At 39.0% G+C, this 22600-nt stretch overlaps 1 protein-coding gene across 1 annotated transcript in view; it reads right to left on the reverse strand.

The window, feature by feature from the left end:
- LOC114355264 (inactivation-no-after-potential D protein) overlaps positions 1-22600 on the reverse strand; it is an 83636-nt gene that overhangs the window by 48885 nt on the left and 12151 nt on the right. The window contains exon 3 of the mRNA XM_028308011.1: positions 5775-5977. Within this exon, the coding sequence (XP_028163812.1) occupies positions 5775-5977 (203 nt within the window). The remainder of the gene's footprint in view (positions 1-5774; positions 5978-22600) is intronic.

Consider the following 22600-nt stretch of genomic DNA (forward strand, 5'->3'; position numbering starts at 1 on the left):
AGACGGGTTGGAGAATTCGCATTACTCCAACCATTATCATCAGGTAATTTAGCCCACAAGGTGGACCGACGACATCATAAAGGTCGCAGGAAAGCACTGGATGCAAGCCGCTACCAACCGGGTAACATGGAAAGCATTGGGGGAGGCCTATGTTCAGCAGTGGACGTCCTAAGGCTAAGATGATGATGATGATGATGATGATTCATCGTCATTCGTAGAAAGGATCGTCTTTCTAATTTACCAAAGACAAAAAAGGATTTAACACTGGCCAGAGGGGTTGGGAGGCCTGATGTTCGCATATTTCTACAGTTATTTAGCCTATTCTGCCGTTTTTTTAAATAACAATCATTAAAGAATCCCTAACTGCGGCTACACCCGCTCCCGCTCCGGCCAGCACTGGGCAATAGCGTTTCTGGCGCGGCGCCAACGCTGGTGCTCGGATCACCTGCGGTCGGCGCCGCTACTTGGACGTCTCCATTCAATTAGCTGCTTGTTTGTAGCCTCATAATCATCGGGTCATTTAGTCCCCACTAAAGAAGGACGACGGTCTCTAAATTTACCAGAGGCAAAAGCCAGGAATTGATGACTTCCCATGCTGTTGCACGGGTTGGGAAAACCAAAATCGTCGTTTCCAACATCTACGGGAAGAGTGAAGGGTAGTCTTTTTCTACTCTACCAGAACCACAATGCCTCTTTCCATTTTACAATACATAATTATCGGAGGAGCGGGAAGAGTAATATAAACAAGTCTTTACACAGCTTATAAATCTAAGGTAGATGCCGCTGTTGCTGCGGCATAATGGGTTAACTGCCTATAGTCTTCGTCTATTCCGCCAGAAGTACACTTTTTGCATTTTGCAGCCTACTAGGGTCAATTAACCCCGCGATTATTTCCAAATATCTGATGGTTTCTAATTTACCAGAGGCAAAGGGAGGATTTGACCGTCTAGGTAGTATCAATACTGGCTAGACGGGAAAGGAAGAAACATGTTATGGTTAGGACGCTAACATGTTTCTTCCTTGGCCGCCTCTTTCGACACCAACGAGAAACGTGAGACATTCTACTTTGCCAGAACCACACTGCCTTATATTAGGGTTTTTTTTTGTCCACAACAAGGAAGCTCTTGGTCTGTATCTCACCTGATGGTAAGTGACGATCAGGCCGAAGGTGGAAGCGAGCTTCACCCGGAATCCTCAACCACGGAGGAACTGGCTATCTTACCTCTAACTGCCGGAACCCGACAATGCTGTTAACATTGTTGTTATGGCGACAGACTTAGGTAAGATGGGTCAATTTATTAATGCGATCCATCGCAAATTCTCCCGCTCCCGCTCCGGCCAGCACTGGGTACCAGTACTTTTGGCGCGGCGCCAGCGCTGGTGCTTGAATCACCTGCGGTCGGCGCCGCTACTTGGACGTCTCCATTCAATTAGCTGCTTGTTCGTAGCCTATTAGGGTCAACTATCATCGTGACCCACTTTTTCTACGATTCTTTGAAGTATTTTTAATTAATAACTGTCATAAACAATCATATCTCTGTTATCTCCTCCAAGAAAGCTATCGCCCGTATTCACAAAAGAAGTTTGCTTAAGTGAAGCAGCAAATCGAAAGCACAGCGTTGAATAGATCTGTGATTGGTTCGTGTGTCACCCTGTGCGTCCACGCGCACTGTGAGACCTCATAGTAATGTATGTAAATACAGGCGTAAATATCTTGTGTGAGGAGTGTCTTAACCACAACAGTCCAGCGTTCGATGGGAATCGAATTAGCGTTCCACGAAATTCGAATTGAATCATCGAGGGTTTGTGACTGCGAGCAAAAGACTGCTTACGCGATATTTAAACACCTTTTAGGGTCGTGTTTTGGGGGAACACTGAGTCTAGGGAAATCTAGGGACTTTAACATCATTAGGATCCGTGCTAAAACTCTTCTAAGAAAAGAAACTTGGTGGCGGTTGGTTAGCATATTTTTCAACAAGTGTAACGTGGTGACTTTTGAGTGATGAAAATTGTTTATGAGCACTCAACACGCTATCCTTAACTTGTCTCGTCAGTCAGCATGACAGGACACTGATTTTCAGCGAGTCATTATTATTACATTCTCGACACCATCTTTGCAGAACATCCTCTACATGTGACCGGACTATCAATCAGCCTATAGTTACTTATATTCGCGATAATTTTATCGCAGCGTGTAATTCATTCAGTGCTCCTAAGCTATCCGTCACTCTACACTTTGTTAGTCAGCGCTTGGAGCGAAGCCAGAGGCGTGACGTGAACATGCTTACGCTTTATCACGATCGATCTTGTAGACAATTGGTGATATACGCAAAATAACCAAAAAAAATTCTCTATCTGATTGAACATTAGACAGACAAGTCAAACATCTAGGACTGGAACTAGAATTTGACCAGTCAACAAATTCAACTACATAGCTATCGAATTAAAAAGTAGCAAGCGATTCACGAGTCGAATCTATCTAATAGGTAATGCGCATTGCTAGGACCTGATGCTTCAAGAACATTTTTCAGCAGCAGATGAGAGTGAAATTAGTGATGGTGATCTTCTTTAAGCAATGAGTGGTTTATAGACGATAACGTATTAATTTGTTGTATTTTTTTAATGTTGGCAAAACCCTTTTCCTTCTTCTTCATCTATGTGGCTTGCAATGAGTCCCGCTTACGTCGATTCGACGGATTTATGTATTTTACGATGCTGTGAATTGTATTCTTGAATCAAATATCTAATAAACTCTATTTTTCCATCTTCTTTCTTTTGGACAATCCATTCTAGATTTCAAATCTACATTCATTCGTTTCAGCCGAAAGACGCGTCCACTGCTGGACAAAGGTCTCCCCCAAGGATTTCCACAAAGACCGGTCCTGCGCCGAAATATAGATTACCTTTAACAAACTAGAATCTTTCATTATCACCATCATCATCATTTCAGCCATAGGCCGTCCACTACTAAACATAGGCCTCCCCCAATGATTTCCACAATGGCCGGTTGGTAGCGGCCTGTATCTTTATCAAACTAAGAAGAAATACTCACAGTAGCTTCACACTACCTATGTCTCACTGGTGTGGGACCTGCATAGAAATATTTCCTCAAGTATTGATGATCAATTCAGCCATTCACAACCGTCCGGCAATCAGTCATCGTACATTTTACTACTGTTTTCTGGAGCGGCGCCATGTTGCGGTGCGGACGCACTGTAGTAAAGTTTGGACAGTAAAAGAGCCATAAATAAAAAGCTTGGATGCTTCCAGATAAGCGGAACCGATGGACACAAGTTTGATGGGAATACAAGTTTTGTTTTGGATGATCGATTATAAAAATTGCTTCTTGAGAATGCATGCATAAAACAAGATAGCGTAATTCTAATCGGAATACAGCAACTAAAGTAGGTAAGTAGTCTTGAGTAAATATTAAGATTTTATCACTTATTTTTAACAATTGCACTCATTAGGAGCAATTATTTTAACAAACAAACTTTATGAAGTTAATTTTGGGTCAATTTTACGGGATAGGAGTGGTCTTAACATTAAAGACAATAACGCGTTTGCTTTCAAGGTGGCTCATATTGCATAATCATCATATCATATCGCTTCCACCTTCGGCCTGATTATCACTTACCATCAGGTGTGATACAAGCCAAAAGCTTCCTCGTTGTGGATAGAAAAAATCATGACAAATATAAATTTATTTGAACCAGGAATGAAAAACACAGCGTGCTATGGAGAGGGCTATGTGTGTGTAAAACGCAGCGTGGGACGTCCACCCACAAGGTGGACCGACGACATCATAAAGGTAGCAGGAAGGCGCTGGACGCAAGCCGCTACCAACCGGGCAACATGAAAAGCATTGGGGGAGGCCTATGTCCAGCAGTGGACGTCCTATGGCTGAGATGATGATGATGATGATAAATGAAAAAAGCAGCACCTTTAATTCTGACCTGTATGTGCCAAAATTCCTGTACTATTCCTGTAATAATATGATGTGTACGAGGCCTTAAAATTGATGTTTCGGAGTCTGCGCACCGATTCATCGACGATAACAATAGAGTATTGCTCCATCGCCAAATGGGCCAACTCGAGGGGTGCCAAAAAGGTTTTTGTGCTTAATTGGTAGCTGATAGTCAAAATTACTTTATGTTGTAATGTGATTTTGAGGACATTGGTCTTTATACCCAACTCGTAAGGGTAGAGGAGGCACTCTATTTGCCTCTCGTGAATTGAAATAGCATGACTTGCAATGAAGACTTACGCCCGTATTCACAAACATTACTATGAGCTCTCACAGTGCGCGTGGACGCACACGGTGACATACGAACCAATCACAGAGCTCTATTCAACGCTGTGCGTTCGATTTGCTGCTTCACTCGTTTGTGAAAATGGGCGTTAATGACCTGATGATGATGATAGTTTATTGCGGCCACTTAACTGGGCACTGTACGCTGGGACGTAAATCGCTCGAAACGTTTTTTTGCACTGTAGCAGCCAGAACGTATCAGTGTTTAAGTGAATTATAAAATCAAACGATTGATTTTTATTTTAGCAAAAAGGAGAAGCGATTGCTCATTGTTCAATGCCTACCTGACCCGATTTTTATTTCAACAACTAGCGGCCGCCCGCGACTTCGTGCGCGTGGATCTCGTTCTACCCCCCCTTCATCTATCTTACGCGGTTCAGATTTTTTCATACAAATGTTTTTTCCCGATAACTCCCGTTCCCGTGAGAATTTTGCAATATCCTGTTGTAACTAAGCTTTAAGTTTACTAAGGTACCTGCATGCCAAATTTCAAGAGTCTATCTTACGCGGTTTAGATTTTTCGTACAAAAGGATTTTCCCGCTAATTCCCGTTCCCGTGGGAATTCCTAAGTATCCTATAACCTGCCCAGGAGTATGAAGAATAATTGTACCAAGTTTCGTTAAAATCAGTCAAGTGGTTTTTGTTTCTATAAGGAACATACAGACAGACAGACAGACAGACAGACAGACAGACAGACAGACAGACAAAAATTTTACTGATTGCATTTTTGGCATCAGTATCGATCACTAATCACCCCCTGATAGTTATTTTGAAAATATATTTCATGTACAGAATTGACCTCTCTACAGATTTATTATAAGTATAGAAGATAATGCACATTTCATTAACACATAATCGACTATTTCATTAGTCAATTTACTATTGAACTTCAAATAAGTATATCGATTTAACATTTCATCATTAAAGTAAACATTTTTTTTTTTTTCAATTTCCAGGCAGCCCTAAAGCCAAGCTTTTACAAGAAAAAATAATATACGATAGATCAATGGCAGACTGTTTCCATTGATAGCCTGGATCATTGTTTCCACCGCTGATGACTGAGCGGACTAATTATAACTTCAAAGAGTGTAGACGTCTCAAAGGCGGTGATTGAAAAGTATTGTTCAATTGTTCATTACTGAAAAAGATTGTTTTGTTGTACCTTTGCCGACTGTAAGCGATTTTACTTAAGGCTTCTCTCGGCACTTATTGTTTTTGAGGTTCATTTGCTACCTAACTTTATGTACTTATTTAGTTACATTAAAAATAACAATAACCTAAAAGAAACACGATGCTATCAATAAGTCTCACAAATAGCCTGAACATAGGCCTCCCCGAATGACTTTGGTACAACGCACGGTTGGTAGCGGCCTGCATCCAGCGCCTTCCATCGACCTTTATCAGTTCATCGGTTCACCTTGTGGGTGGATCTATTATTATTGAATCAGGAAGGTATCTTACCTCCAAGATTTCATCTCCGACTTTGACCGGCGGCGAGGCCTTAGCAGCCGCACCGGCCGGGTGCAATCCACAGACAAACACTGCCATCCGGCTCCTGTCCCGGTGTCCCGCCAGGGACAGTCCCAGTCCCGCCTTAGGGGTCCTCTCCAGCTTGACCGCCACCACGCTGTCACCGAGGTTCGCATACTTCTTGCGGATTTTATCTGGAAGAGAATGAGGTGTTAATTTTTGGAACTGGAACTACGAGTAGTAAGAAGATAAACTATAGTAATATTGCCGACATCTATGTAAATAAAAATGAATTGCTGTTCGCTAGTCTGACTAAAACTCGAGAACGGCTGGGCCGATTCGACATTTTTATAAGAATATAGGAAAGGATAATGCTTCTTAACAAATAAAGGTGACTGGTTACTTTAGACAAAGTTATCTCAAGATGAGAGCCTGAAATCTGAATCCTGAATTAGGAATTTCAGGGAGCCTATTTCCATTTTAGTCAGGAAACTGGACTTAGGGCCTTATTTCTATCATTTAAATTGTTCATCCAACCGACAACTACCTGAAATCGTTGAAATTAAGCAGGAGGACCGTACCACACTAAGTTTTCTTGCGTAGTCTCCACTAGAGAATCCATCTGAGTACTCTACATTTTTCAAGAACCGCACTTAGTAGAGCGTGTATCTCCAGTTATACACGGTTCGTCAGAACGTACCCATTTTGCCTCTCCCAAACGAGTCCTCTTTCCAGCGATATGCAAACCTTCTACAAAATACTTCAAACATTTAACCTCAAGAAATATCCCCGAGCCAACATGTCCCGGAAGCGACCCTCACAATGCGATCTTGTGTACACAGCCTAATGTGGGCTCTTTTGTTAGTTGACAATGGTAGGTCAAGTGTGTGCCGGCCCTTACCTGGACGGGGGACTGTAATTTGGGGAAAATTTAGGAATTTTTGTCTACCTATTCGATTACGATATCCTCGAAAAAGCTTTTATAAGAAAAGAAAAATCTACATATAATGTAGAATTTGTATAATATCGGATCAATTTTTTTAAAACAGAAATATTTTTGTCCAGTTAACTTCTAAATAAAAAGAAAAACAGATTAAAATCGGAAAAAAGTACTCAGATAAAAAATGTCAAACTGTTAACACAATAAATTATCTATTTCCAAGGGGGTTAAAATCAATGCAAAAAGTAATCGTAAATAAAAAACATACCAGAAATAAACTACTGTAACATTCAAAACAATTGCTAGCCACACTCGATTGAATTCTAAATGACGTCGCATCGCTCGATGGGGTTGAAAATAGAACAGAACAATAAAATCGAATAAAAACTCTATGAATATCAATATCGAGACTATTCAAAATCAATGCTATGAATGAACAATGGACTTATCAGTGAATGTTTGAAACGTATGAATAGTTGAGGTAAAATAAAATAGAAATTGAACACAAAGCTTTGCTATAAATAAAACAAAGGTAGTGAATTTTAGGTAGAAAGATCTAATTACAGAAACTAATTAGTAGTAAGATCTAATGAATGGAGTTTATTTTGTTTTCATTATATCAGAGGGTCTTTGAGATAATTAGGTTCGTATTACGAAATGCGTGTGATACCGATATTTGGCCCAATCTTAAGTTAGAATTTACTCTTGAGTGTAGATTAATACCTAACTCTAATATAATTTCAAAATACGGATCCCATACTATTGTCAAGTATTGCTTAGGTAATTCTTTATAACTTTCCTAATAAGTTTCTTGCAAGGTTGCAAGAGTTTGAACAAGACAAGTGTAACTAGAAAGACAACTTCTCGCGCCACTTGAAGTAGCCTACTTCTGTCCCTAATCACTGCTCTACATTATTTACCTGAAGTAAGAAAAAGTTGTATTTTTTCATACTTATTACTTTTTGTATTACTGAAACAGGAGTCGTCAAATATTTTTTACCAAATTCTCACAACGTCCCACCAGCACCCAACATCATGGTGTCCCTACAAAAGCAGATATTTGTTTAGGAAAAAAGCTGGAACGTTTTCGGGTGGCCGCAATTAATACCACAATAGGAACACTGCCAGACGGAGCCAGAGATCTGGCAAAGGTTCTGGATCGTTACAAAGGGGGGATTAGGGCTTGGCTGTTTATGGGGGGTTATTGTTTGTCTAGGATTCAAGTAATACTTGATGGCAGAACTAAATAATCATTAAGTCAACTAAGTAACAATATAGATTATCATAGTATAAGCTTTGCTTAGTTTGGGTAAGGATAAAGCCCAGTTGCGCTTGTGGTATGACATGTTCAGTTTACTCTATCGAATTAAACACAAAAGTATTTATGAAAAACATATTATTATGTAACTTCTTTAAAAATGCATAAGAAACCTAACAAGTGTAGGTAACTACATTTCCCTTGGCTCCCAACTCAAGAAAAAAGCTTTTTCTTTTACATTCTAAAATGTGGCCTAAAAGAAAACCACTAAGTAGTTCCAGCTCACTTGTGCAGCTTCTAAACAGATGCACTATGACGTCAGCCAGTCAATACCGAGCTTAGGTCAAGAGCGAGCCCGATGAGCGATACACCATGCGCCCTGTATACAGGGTGGCTTTGAAAGCCAAGTAGTACTAAAAATTTTATTGACTCAATGAAAAGTTACTGAATATATTTATTGATTAATTCAATTAAGGGTATTTTGACTACATAATATCATTTTATTTATCATTTCAGGCTCAATACATCCACTGTTGAACATAGGCCTCCCTCAATAATTTCCAGATCGGCTGGTGGGAAGCGCCTTTCTGCAAACTTTGTGAGGTCATTTGTCCACCTTGCGGGTGGACGTCCCACGCTGAGAGTTTCCAATATTATGAACTCTATTCTAGTATCTTTCTGCCCTATCATGACTACACCTCAATATAATAGACAAAATGACTGATCAATCACACTAGAAAATTTTCTATCACATTTGGCTCATTTGACAGACTTCAAGCTCTACAGCTCTTAATCTAAGTGGTTCGGCAAAATATAATCTTACATCAATATAGCAGCATCAAATTGACCCCTACTAAAACCAGAACAACACCTACAAAAACCTAGTACAAATACTAGCTCCCGTCACTCGATAATCCGCGTCCACATAATCACTGTGTTAACCCTCAACTGCCCACTCAGAGCGCTATAACCGTGACATATTATCTCCGCGTGGCCTCGGAGACCCTTTTTATTCCCGAAACTGAGAAAGTCGACTGAGAGGGCTGTTTATTCGGTTTAAACTTTCTTAATAAAAGCCTGGACTTGGCGGCTAGTGATGTATAACGATAGGGCAGAGTCGATAGAGTGTATCGATAGTGTAACAAAAGAAGTTACAACTATCTATGGATACTGTTGCCAATGGTTTACATATTATAGTTTTACGCTCACTAGTAATAAATGTATCAAAGATGTGTTCATAAAGAGCTTTCGATAATATCGATACTAAATATTATGCAACTGAGACGATGTAAAATAAAAATTACTACTACTGCCTTTTAATAAGAAACATCTGTATATAGACTCATAAGTAGATAATTATTTTGGTCTCGTTCTTTAAAACTGTTAGATTACAGGGAGAGAATATTATGTAATTATAGTAACTATAATAGTATAGGTATTATACTAGTTTACTACAATATACAATAGATATGAATAGAATGGTTATTGCTCCAAAGCACTGTCAAATAAATAAATAAATAAATAAATAAATAAATCTTTGGACAATTTCACACAGCGCCAGCTAGCCCCAAAGTAAGCAACTTAATGCTTGTGTTATGGTTACTAGCTTAACGGATATACTACTTATATACTTTTTTTTTTTAAATACATACATATTATACATAGTCACACCCAGACCCGTCACAGAAATTAAAATTCATCATTTCAATTTCTGCCCGGCCGGGAATCGAACCCGGGACCTCTCGGCATAGTAGTCCGTTCTGAACCACTACACCAAACGGCCGACATATTCACTAGAATTTCACTAGAATTTGTGATGTGTTAATATTTGTCGATACTTATCGACTTTTTTCAACTGTTTGAGAGTTTCTATCGATGGATCCTTCCACAACACTACCGCCAACTGCCACCCTATATGAGTTGGAGCTGGCATGGCGAAATACTGTTATGGTGTCGCCCGAAAGTCGGAATTTACTTATGGCACACACCCTCTACCCTATTTCAGGTCAAGAGGCGAGTTACACCCGGTTTGTAGAGTTCTGTGCCTGCAAAACGTAATTTTTGGCCCTGGGTTGTCTGATAGAGAACAATTCTTTTCGATTTGATCGCATAAAATTGTGCCGTTTCAATTTTGTATTTTGTTATTGCCAGTTTTGTGTAGATTGAAATTTATAAAGGTACTACTTGTTTTCTAACGGCCGTATTTACAAACGAGTGAAGCAGCAAATCGAACAGCGTTGAATAGAGAGAGCTCTGTGATTGGTTCGTGTGTCACCCTGTGTGTCCACGCGCACTGTGAGACCTCATAGTAATGTTTGTGAATACGGGCGTAAATCCACTCGATGGAATTACATAGGTTCGCACCGACATCGGCACATCCTCCCTTATTGCAAAGACTTAAACTCGAGTTAATCACTGTATTTTAAATTGACATTTAGTATGGAAAATGGAAATGTCATTTTAAAACCGTGTTCATCGCGCGTTTAACTTTTCCGTAATAAGGCACAAAGAACTTTGTAAGCCGGTTCATTTTCTCCACCTTTTCATTATTTGGAACGTGTTTTAAGTACAGCAGCATATTTTCTCATACAGAAGGCTACCTTAAAGCCACCATAAACGCTGACTAAGATGGTAGTCCATGAAACAGTACAGTGAGATACAGCAGCGCATCGATCGAATCGCGGCCGATAACGCCGTATCTTGATTCCATTAAGCGCTGTAAACTTGTACAGGCGAGCACAAAAGTGGTAAGGGTTTTACTGATTCGCTGACAGATGAAAGTAGACAATTCAGTTGACTTAATGTCACTTTCATGCGCGTATATTTTATAGCTTTTTCCAAAACTCAATTTATTGTGAGTGAATCCCTACTAATATTATAATTGCGAAAGTCACTCTGTCTGTCACGCTTTCACGCCTAAACTGCTAAACCGATTTTGATTAAATTTNATAATTCATGCTAAATCATGTATTTCCTCCGCCATTTTCCGCAGTTTGGCAGCTCACGTCACATCATTTACCGAAGTCAGTCCTATAGCTTCGGCGCAGTGCCGATCACTGACGTTTGTCAACAAAATGGTGCTAGACTCTTGAGACAGGCTAAATTAGACCATATTGTTAATGACATTGAGCATATATTTTTTTAAATACCTTCGCGAAGTAAAACTTCTGTACGTAGTACTTATTATTATTCTGTGATTTTACAGACAATAAACAGCGGTTACATACTCTTACATATTTTAATGGTAACAATATAGATTATCATAGTACAAGCTTTGCTTAGTTTAGGTAAGGTAAAGCCCAATTATTGCGCTTGTGGTATGACATGGTCACCATCAGTTTGCTCTATCGAATTAAACACAAAAATATTTATGAAAAACATGTAACTTCTTTAAAATGCATAAGAAACGTAACAAGTGTACCTACATTTCCCTTGGCTCCCGACTCAAGAAAAAGGCTTTCTCTTTTACATTCTAAAATGTGGCCTAAAAGGAAACCACTAAGTAGTTCCAGCTCACTTGTGCAGCTTCTTAACAGATGCACTATGACGTCAGCCAGTCAATACCGAGCTTAGGTCAAGAGCGAGCCCGATGAGCGATACACCATGTGCTCTTAATACAGGGTGGCTTTGAAAGCTAAGTAGTGCGAAATACTGTGTTTTTTTTTACTGCATGAAAAGTTTTTTTACATTATAGGAACCTTAATGGCATGAAAAGTTACCCAAAATCTTAGTTCATTTTAAGGTATATTACTCGTATATTTACTACATCTTATGATCATCGTCATTTCAGGCACAGGATGTCAATTGCTGAGGGATAAATGATGTCCAGATTGGCAGGTCGGAAGCAGCCAGAATCCAGCGCCTTCCTGCAACCTTTATATGGTCATCTGTCTACCATAATGATGTACGCTTTCTTAGTAGGTACATGTCCTGTATACCAGAACCTTGCTTCTCCATCATCACACTAGAAAATGTTGTATTTGGTACACTATTACTCATATTTTTATGACAATCTAATGGATCTGAAGCTTCTGTGGCTGGGTAAAATATTATCTTTAGAGTATCAATTTGCCCCACTAAATGCCAAAACAACACCTACAAAAACCTAGTACAAATACTAGCTCCCGTCACTCGATAATCCGCGTCCACATAATCACTGTGTTAACCCTCAACTGCCCACTCAGAGCGCTATAACCGTGACATATTGTCTCGGCGTGGCCTCGGAGACCCTTTTTATTCCCGAAACTGAGAAAGTCGACTGAGAGGGCTGTTTATTCGGTTTAAACTTTCTTAATAAAAGCCTGGACTTGGCGGCTAGTGATGTATAACGATAGGCCACTGTCGATAGTGTAACAAAAGAAGTTACAACTATCTATGGATATTGTTGCCAATGTTTTACATATTACAGTTTTACGCTCAATCGTAATAAAAGTTCATAAAAAGCTTTCGATAGTATCGATACTACTAATTCGATAGTATACTGAATATGCAACTGAGACGATGTAATATAAAAATTACTACTGCTGCCTATTATTAAGAAAAATCTGTAGAGAGGCTCATAAGTAGACAAGTTGTAGACAGCTATAATTTATTATCTGTCTTCGGTCCAAAAATACCAGTTTACTACAAATACTATAGAATGATTATTGCTCCAAAGTACTGTCAAAATTCACTAGAATTTGTGATGTGTTAATATTTGTCGATACTTATCAACTTTTTTTCAACTATTTGAGAGTTACTATCGATGAACTATTCCACAACACTACCGCCAACTGCCACCCTATATGAGTTGGAGCTGGCATGGCGGAATACTGTTATGGTGTCGCCCGAAAGTCGGAATTTACTTATGGCAGATACCCTCTACCCTATTTCAGGTCAAGAGGCGAGTTACACCCGGTTTGTAGAGTTCTGTGCCTGCAAAACATAATTTTTGGCCCTGGGTTGTCTGATAGAGAACAATTCTTTTCGATTAGATCGCATAAAATTAAGCCGTTTCAATTTTCAACCGACTTCAAAAAAGGAGGAGGTTCTCAATTCGACCCGTATGTTTTTTTTTTTCTATGTTTGTTACGCGATAACTCCGCCAATTATGAACCGATTTGAACAAATCTTTTTTCGGCGTATAGGTAATACCTCAAGGGTGGTCCCATTTAAATTTAATAATAGAAAAAACAACCCCCAAGGGTGGAAAATTGGGGATGANTTAAATTTGGCTTTGTGATAGTTTGAAGGACATAAGATAGTTTTTATCCTGGTTTTTGAAACAGCAACGCGCGCGACAACTTTTTCTGACAGATAAAATTTCACGCGGGCAAAGCCGCGGGCAAAAACTAGTAATAAATACATTTCGTTCAACAAAATCGATCAAAAATAAAGAAATGAATAATAGCACCGTATTTGAAACGTTAAAATTCTGACCTTTGACATCAGGGCTTCAGTTACAAACAATACAAAAAAAAGGAAACCACAAGAAGATTTGCGAAAAGTTTCCTTTTAAATAGCAACAACCTCGAAATAGATTTGCCTTCTCCCTCGATCGCGTAACTTAATATTAGCTTCGTTAAAAGTTTTAATAGGGTCCTTAATAAGTCCCCTGGGGATAGAACAGACACATTAATGACTTTTAGAGAAACAATGATCATTTGAAACATTTCTAGTCTTGTCCCATAAGGGTCTAATGGTTAGTGATGCTCTCTATCTGGGTCCAGAGTTCGATTACCAAGTCATCATCATCATCATCAACAGCCCTTTACAGTCCACTGCTGGACTATGAGCCTCCTCCACTATATTGGAGGGTTTTGCCATAATCTCCACGCTTGGCAGGCGGGTTGGAGATCGCAGTTTAAAAGATTGATGTTTTTCAGAGAGCGCTGCTGCCCGTTCTCTGTTTGATGTGTAGTCCCTAAGTCGCCTCTTACGACACCCGCGGGAAGAGTAGGGGTTGGTGAAAAATGAATTCTACTCTGCCGTCACCACACGGCTGCACGATTACCAAGTAGGACACGATAATTGCTACTCGAATATTTGTAGTCTTGTGGTCAATGAGCTGTCATCGCAGTCATGATGAATAGGTAGGGCTGGACTGGTAGGGCCCAAAAGATAAGGAGACATGTAAAGTGCCCCTTAAGGGCTGCCTTTTTTACTGTAATTGACGTTCATAAGTGCCACCAGTGGTGAAAATTGAATAAAATATTTTTGATTTTGTTAAACGACATCATTTGTTAGTCAATATCCAGCGATGTAAAGATTTAAAAATATTTATTTGAAACCTTTAAGCAGCTGTACACTGAACAGTGTACAAAAAGCAAGGTTAAAGCCTAATGGCATTCGCCTCTAGTTAACATCTTACCCACAAAACTAGACCTGTCACTGTACAATAAACAATTGTAATGATATTTTTTCCTAAAACGCATTATCTTATACTTTTCTCTTAACTTTGTTGAGATAGATCGCAGTATAATGGTATTACTTACATCGAGCGAGAGCCACTAGTCCCGAAATAAATCAATCAGGAAACAAAGAAATAAAGTGAAGAGGTTTTGTTTCGATATTATTGTATGAAGGATCAATAGAAAGAGACCAATAAGTTTAACAAAATCTTATAACATTTTCATTAAATAAACGTTCGTTCGTTCGTTTCAGCCAAATGACGTCCACTGCTGGACAAAGGCCTCCCCCAAAGCTTTCCGTAATAAACGATCCTGCGCTGCCCGCGTCCAGGTTCTTCCCGCGACCTTTACCAGATCGTCGGTCCACCTAGTAGGAGGCCTGCCCACGCTACGTCTTCCAGCCCGTGATCGCCACTCGAGAACTTTTCTGCCCCAACGGCCATCGTCTCTACGAGCTATGTGCCCCGCCCGCCCAATATTAGTGTAGTTCTATTGATTTCATTTTAAGATTTTCACTTTTGTACTCGTCAGTACCACTTGATGCATCAGCACGCAGAGCCAGCAGACGATGAAGTTTTCATTTGGCTCGACCAAATGCAATAAATACACTCGACATCAAATAAATCGCACCTTCCGCGACAAGCATTTTCAAACGTATGCATCCCCACTTCCCACCAATATTGGCACCATTTAAAAGCCTAGTTCTAATCTTCATTTCATTAAAGGAAAGGTTTTTACCCCAAAAATGTGTCTTTAGAAGGATCCAGAATCACTTCTTCAAAAAATAGGTAGTTACGCTAGAGCCAACTTTTATGGCTATAAAATTGTTAAAGTGGGATTAATCGCTATCCATCTGTTAAAGAGGACACGTGAAATCATTATTTGGTTTTATAACCATAAAAATTGGTCTAATTGATCCCATAGGTGGGCCCAAAGTGAGGTATTTTTTCAAGTCACATTTATGGTATATGTTAATCATTTATTAAGAAATTAAATGTGTTTTTCTTTAAGGATATTTATTGAGCTTTCAAATAACACCAATATTGTTGGGGCACCATGATTGTGTCAGAAGAAAATCGTTAAAGTTCGCGTCGCGGAAGGTGCGGTTTATTTGATGTTGAGTATATTATTGTTCACTCGACGACAAAAGTCATTAAAAGTTCCATGTTCATTCCCATCATTTGTATAGAACATTCTATACTTATTATTTCTATGAGATAGCAGAGAGTAGATAAAAAAAAGCGTTCAGACTTTTTGCGTGAAAGAGTAAAAAACATCGATACAAAACTTTCACGTTAATAATATAAGGATTTCACGCGTGTAAAAAGGTAGTCACCGAATTGTATTGTGTAGTGCTGTAGGTAATAAATAAATTATGATTTTGAGAAACGAATAATACATTTTCACACAAGTCTTATTCAAAGAAAAACTAATGTAGTGTAAAGTATTGCTGTGATTTTATATTTCATTTATAAATGGCCAGACTCGTAGGAATATTCCTTGAGTTGCTTATACGATTCAATACACTAGTTTTCAGGCATAATAGAATAGAAAATTCTGTCTATTTACCGTTTTGGTGTATCTATGGTTTCACTCAAATAATATGCGAAGTAATAATATGAAGAGACAGAGTTAACTTCACGCTTTTATATGAATTTTAACTAGTTACTGCCTGCGCTGCGGTGGCTAAGTGGACCGACGATCTGGTGAAGGTCGCGGGAGGTGCCTGGATGCGAGCGGCGCAGGACCGGTCATTGTGGAAATCGCTGGGGGAGGCCTTTGTCCAGCAGTGGACGTCTTTCGGCTGAAACGAACGAACGAACGAACTGCCTTCGGATCGCGTCGAAAACGGTTTTTAATGCAAAATTACACGATTTCAGAAACTTTAAAAATAAAATTATGACATGCATATTATTATAAATGATAATAAAGTTTCCAAAGTTTCTTAATCAACGCAAACGCAACAAACGAACACCAGTAATCTAGATTTAATTTGGTATGTGTTGTGAATAACGACGAGTTTTTTTTAAAGATAATAGAATTTAGATTTTACAATTTCTGTATTTATTGTTTATTGACCAATAATATTCTGTATTTATTGTTTATTGACCAATGCAATTCATGTGCTAACAATTTTATGTGGCACTGTACCACTCATGATGCATTAGTGATTCAAGCACTTGGAGTCAGTGAACCGAGCTTTTATTTAGAAGGATTACATTCTGCACTTCCGTTTAATAACAGTAATATATCTATTGGTAGTAACCCAGTAAAAGTTACAGCAGTAGCCAGTATAACAGACTGACAATCTACTTTCAATTAATTACATCAATGTAGGAATTGAAATGAGGTTCTAATTCCCACGTACCTATTTATTTGCCCGAGATAGAAAATAATAAAAATAGTAATCTAAAACAATCGTCGTTCGTCTACACGTCGTCGTACGTCACACTCACACACTTCCTTCTCTTTCACACATCCTTACGTTCCGTTTCGCACTCATACCCTACATCAATTTAGTTGTAAAATCGCACCCATGCCATATGTAATGGGAAAAGTTAAAAATCTGCGTTCTGCCCTTTTTAGAGCAGAGTTTACACTGAGCTTTAGCAGCATTGAGCATTGACTTTTGATAATTGTCTGCAAATAAACCAAGCAATTGCACTCAGGAGGATTTGATGAGTGCTACTGACAACGCCACTCTTGTGGCGGAGTTTTGGGCTGACACTGTGTAGGTTTGTTGTCGACACGAAAAGAAGAAGAAGAACGATTTATCTACCTTAAAATCATTAAATCCTTGTTTTTTCTGTTTAAGATAAATCGACAAAGCTTGATTAAAAATGTACCAGTAATATTATCTCGTCCCATTTTTCTTGTATTATAATATTTTACATGAACTGATCCCAAACGCTGTTTTCCAGAAGACTGATCCACAAAGTTTAGTGGAGGCAAGGCCTTTAATTTTCTTCGTGCGTTGTTTACTCCAGCGGCCATAAATCACATTGAAGCTATTAAAGCGCACTTTATATTCGAGAATGATACATATTTTACATACCATATTTTTATATAGTGGATACGTCACACGCAAATTTTCTATGAGATTTTTTAGCTCGCATTATTTACTCGGTAGATTTCTTTTCAGTTTACATACCTAGGGTTAATTTAACTATTTGAACTACTCGTCGTATTAAACTTTGAACCTTTACTAAACTTATTTTCTACCCGGTGCCTACGTAAAATGTCACTGCAGTTAAATTAATTACCGCACCATCTTTTTCAAGCACTTTCTTTTTAGTTAAGGTTTTAAAATCATTAAGACAGCTAATTTGGCCGGAGATTTGTATTTCCGTCTTCGGTAACAGATTTTTATCCGTTGTATAACCATTACAAACATTGCACATGGAAAGGGAAAAAGCTTTCCTACTCAATCGTATCATCATCATTTCAGCTACAGGACGTCCACTGCTGAACATAGGCCTCCCCCAATGATTTCTGCATCGCCGGGTTGGTTACGGCCTGCATTCAGCGCCTTCTTACTACCTTTATGAGGTCTTCGGTCCACCTTGTGGGTGGACTCTATCGTATTCACTTCATAAAGGACGTAGCACATTTATCAACCCGGAAAGGGCTCGTAACTATATCAACTCGAGGCGGTCAGTATTCTTTGAATAAAACTCCATACTGCAATGCACACTAAAGCCTTGATCACACGTACCGAGCAAACGGGCGAGACAGTGCTCTCGGCCGAGTACTCGGTGTGTATGAACATTACGCCGAGTGCTCGGCCGAGAGCTCGAGTATGTGACTCGCTCACCCAACTGTCTCGACCGAGTAAACATTTGTCTCGCCAGTTTACTCGGTACGTGTGATCAAGGCTATAACCTCGCCTCGGGGTTGACAGCGCGCGAAAGGCGATGACAGCTCGCGAAAGGCAATACAGTGTTGATCCCTTTCCGAGTTGATAAGTCTGCTATGACCTAAAATCTCGACATTTCAATACGTATTAAATACTAGCTGTGCCCGCGACTTCGTACGCGTGAAAACCCGTTTTCGCAACATTTTTCATTATTGCTCTGCTCCTATTGATCGTAGCGTGATGTTGTAGCCTATAGCCTTCCTCAATAAATGGGCTATCTAACACTGAAAGAATTTTTCAAATCGGACCAGTAGTTCCGGAGATTAGCGCGTTAAAGTAAAGAAACAAACAAACAAACTCTTCAGCTTTATAATATTAGTATAGATTTTTTTCTCAAATTGTTTCAACATGGTAAACAAACTCATGTTCCAAGCAATCATAACACCATTTGCTCCGAGATGATAAACGCTTCTCTCGTAAATCATGAACAGTCATCAATTTGGCGTCTCATCGAGCGAGCCTAGCCAAGTTTAAGGCCGCCATATAAATAGTAACATGGCTGCCAAAGAATTTTAATCACCAATCATTCGCGGCGAGAACACGCTGATATTGCCCGACATGACATGGGGATGACGTGTTTATTTTCGAAACTATGTTGTTGAAACAAATGGGCTGGTGACTTTGATAATAATGGATTATGTCCAGTACTGCGTCTCGTAAAATTGATGCTGACATGTGCGAAAAACACTAATATATGCGTTGCTATAAGTGCTTTTAATCTCAATTTGCTGGTATTCACTAGAAAACCACATAATCAGGATAATTATATTATGACACTATGACCCTGTTCAAGCCTATAAATGTTCTTAGGCGGAGTTGCACCATCTTACTTTGACTTCAACAAACGTCAAATATCTATCAAGCTCCGTACAAACATACCAGTCATTGTTATAGTAACGGTTAAAATAAGTTGATATAACTATGCCTTGGTGTTCCAAATGTGTGTTTCAAATCCTTACACTTATAGCATAAGTTAAAATTTTGAGTAGGTTAGGTATTGTTCATAACTCAACCCTATTGGCCAATGGTTACTTATCTATACTAAGTATCTATACTAATATTATAAATGTGAAAGTAACTTTGTCTGTCTGTATATTATCTGTCTGTATGTCTGTCTATCTGTCTGTCTGTCTGTCTGTCTATCTGTCTGTCTCTCGGTCTGTCTGTCTATCTGTCTGTCTTGCTTTCACGCCTAAACCACTGAACCGATTTTAAGGCATAGAGATAGTTTGAGTCCCGGGAAATTACATAGGATAGTTTTTATCCCGGTTTTTAAAACAGGGACGCGCGCGATAAAGTTTTTCTGTGACAGACAAAATTCCACGCGGGCGAAGCCGCTGGCAGAAAGTTAGTTGAAATATAATATGACGGAGATAGAAGGAAATAGAGAGAAACTGCCTATAATTTCAACACTAGTTATTGCTCGTGTCCATTATCTCATACATTTCTACNCAGCTGGAAATTGTGGCGGGAGCTCTTTGACGCGCTGTTTTCGGCGAAGAATTGCGCGCGCAGATTTTGACAGCGCGAAATACCTACTTTAGAAGAAATACCAAGCCTTAAGAGTAGGCGCACACCGTTGATTTTTCGTCGGCCGATAGTTTAGTCGGGCAGTTGATCAGTATGGGCATGTATGGGAGTGCGCACACTACGCCGATTCGATTTGGCCGATTCTTCATACAATTTAAAATCGGGCACAACATAAATCAACGGTGTGCGCCTACTCTTAGGTCTTAAAATCATTAAGACAGCCATAGCTGGGCACCGTTAATCAAATAGTTAACTTCGTTAATCGTTAAACCGTTAATAAAAAAATTAACTTCGTTAAACATTAAAACGTTACATTTCGCGAGATTTAACGCAAGTTAACGTTAATCGTTAATCCGTTAACACATGATAATAAAACGAAAAAAATAATTAAAAAAAAATAAAAAAATAAAAAAATCGTTTATTGCTTGCTTTACATGTATTTGTAAATAAATTGTAACATGTATTTGTAATTGTATGTAAGGTTCAAATAATTTCGAAAGCTTGTATCGCGCATGGAATTTATTCCTTTTAGGTATATGATTGAGCTACAAGCTTTCGAAATTTTCGTTTTAGTACAACTGCATTTCAGAATAAAAGCTTGTTTTTAAAAAAAGTTTTTTAATTATTATAATTTTATTTTACACTTTTTAGTAACATCTGTATCTCAGAGCCTTGGTTCATTTACAATACAATTTGGCGCCAAAGTGCTCGAAAAGACAAATCCAGCAAACCCAAACTCGATAAGTTTCCACCGTTTCGTTTTAGAATTCCTATGGCCACCATCTGACTCCATAGTCAAAGTCAAAGTCAAAATTTCTTTATTTGTTTAGACTAATAAATAGTTCTTACAAATCGTCATTTTGCTCTTAAGGAGCCTCTACATGTCTCATAATCTTTTTACCCTACCAGCGCTTCGAGACCAACATTTGGCAACATCCATCGTCAGGACCCTGGACATCATCTATACTTACGAGCAGAAATATGGAATCACCCCTTTGTGTTCCGAGCGGTCTTAAGTACTGAATGACCACGTATTGTATGTATCTATGGTATCAATTTTAAGCTTATAATATCACCTTTAAAAGTACCATTTTTATTGAATTTCTATTAGTCATTTAGTTCTTATAATCACTCTGAAATCGGAATAAATAGGGTGATTCCATATTTTTGCTCGCGAGTGTAGTACTAAAGTGTCCGAAAAGACAAATCCAACGAACCCAAATTCTTATGGCCACCTCATGACTCCATCATCAGACCAGCTCAATGGTACCATAACTTTGCATCGTCATCGTACTTACATAAGTATACCATCGGTTGAGGAAAACTGGTCTTAAATTCAGTTGCAAGAGATGTCCCACACATACTAACAAGTGTCGTTAGTGATCTGGTTACAAAAACTGTTGTTTTGGGTTCTGGAAGTTCTGGAAGCCCGAATGTACCTACTTGTCAGAACGCGTTTTTCTGACGTTTTTCAACGTGCTTACTATATCTTTTTGGTAAATAGTAGGTACTGGATTAACGATTAACGGACTTAGGATAATTTAACGGAAGTTAACGAGTCCGTTAACATTTTTAAAAAGTTAACTTAAATGTTAATCCGTTAATAGAAATGTTAACTTCGTTAATTAACGATTAACGGATTAACGAGTTAATGCCCAGCTATGAAGACAGCTAATTTGGCCGGAGATTTGTATTTCCGTCTTCGGTAACAGATTTTTATCCGTTGTATAACCATTACAAACATTGCACATGGAAAGGCAAAAAGCTTTCCTACTCAATCGTATCATCATCATTTCAGCTACAGGACGTCCACTGCTGAACATAGGCCTCCCCCAATGATTTCTGCATCGCCGGGTTGGTTACGGCCTGCATCCAGCGACTTCCTGCTACCTTTATGAGGACATCGGTCCTTGTGGGTGGACTCTAAAGTATTGGCTTCATAAAGGTCGTAGCACATTTATCAACCCGGAAAGGGATCGTAACCTTATCAACTCGAGGCGGTCAGTATTCTTTGTATGAAACTCTATACTGCAATGTACAATACCCGGCGATAAATATTGCACATCGACCTATAGAAAGAGACAATCGGCTAATTCCGGTTTGGTAGAGTGTTATCACTGTCGCACTTGAACAATGACTGACAATGACGTTTTGTCAATTAAATTAAAGTGATTTTGTGAATTAAATTGCTAAAAATTTTTATAGTCGTGAAAGAAAAATGGTTTACAATGCGTTAAAGTATTTGTCGAAGAGAAATACTAAGAGTTCGGACAATATTTTCATTGAATAATGTTTTGTCAATGACGTTTGTCAATCGTATAGGTAGTGTGCGACAGAGATAACGCTCTACGAGCCGAAATTAACCGATTCTCTTTTCAAAGGTCGATGTGCAATATTTATTGCCGGGTACTGTACACTTATCCTCGTCTCGCGGATGACAGCGCGCGAAAGGCGATGACAGCTCGCGAAAGGCAATACAGTGTTGATCCCTTTCCGAGTTGATAAGTCTGCTATGAGCTAAAAACTCGACATCTCAAGACGTGTTTTAAATATTTTTTCTCAAATTGTTTCAACGTGGTAAACAAACTCACGTTCCAAGCAATCACAACACCATTTGCTCCGAGATGATAAACGCTTCTCTCGTAAATCATGAACAGTCATCAATTTGGCGTCTCATCGAGCGTGCCAAGCCAAGTTTAAGGCCGCCATATAAATAGTAACATGGCTGCCAAAGAATTTTAATCACCAATCATTCGCGGCGAGAACACGCTGATATTGCCCGAC

This window comes from Ostrinia furnacalis, unplaced genomic scaffold (assembly GCF_004193835.3).
Source record: "Ostrinia furnacalis isolate ACB-3 unplaced genomic scaffold, ASM419383v2 OfSCF0197, whole genome shotgun sequence".
Taxonomy (NCBI): domain Eukaryota; kingdom Metazoa; phylum Arthropoda; class Insecta; order Lepidoptera; family Crambidae; genus Ostrinia; species Ostrinia furnacalis.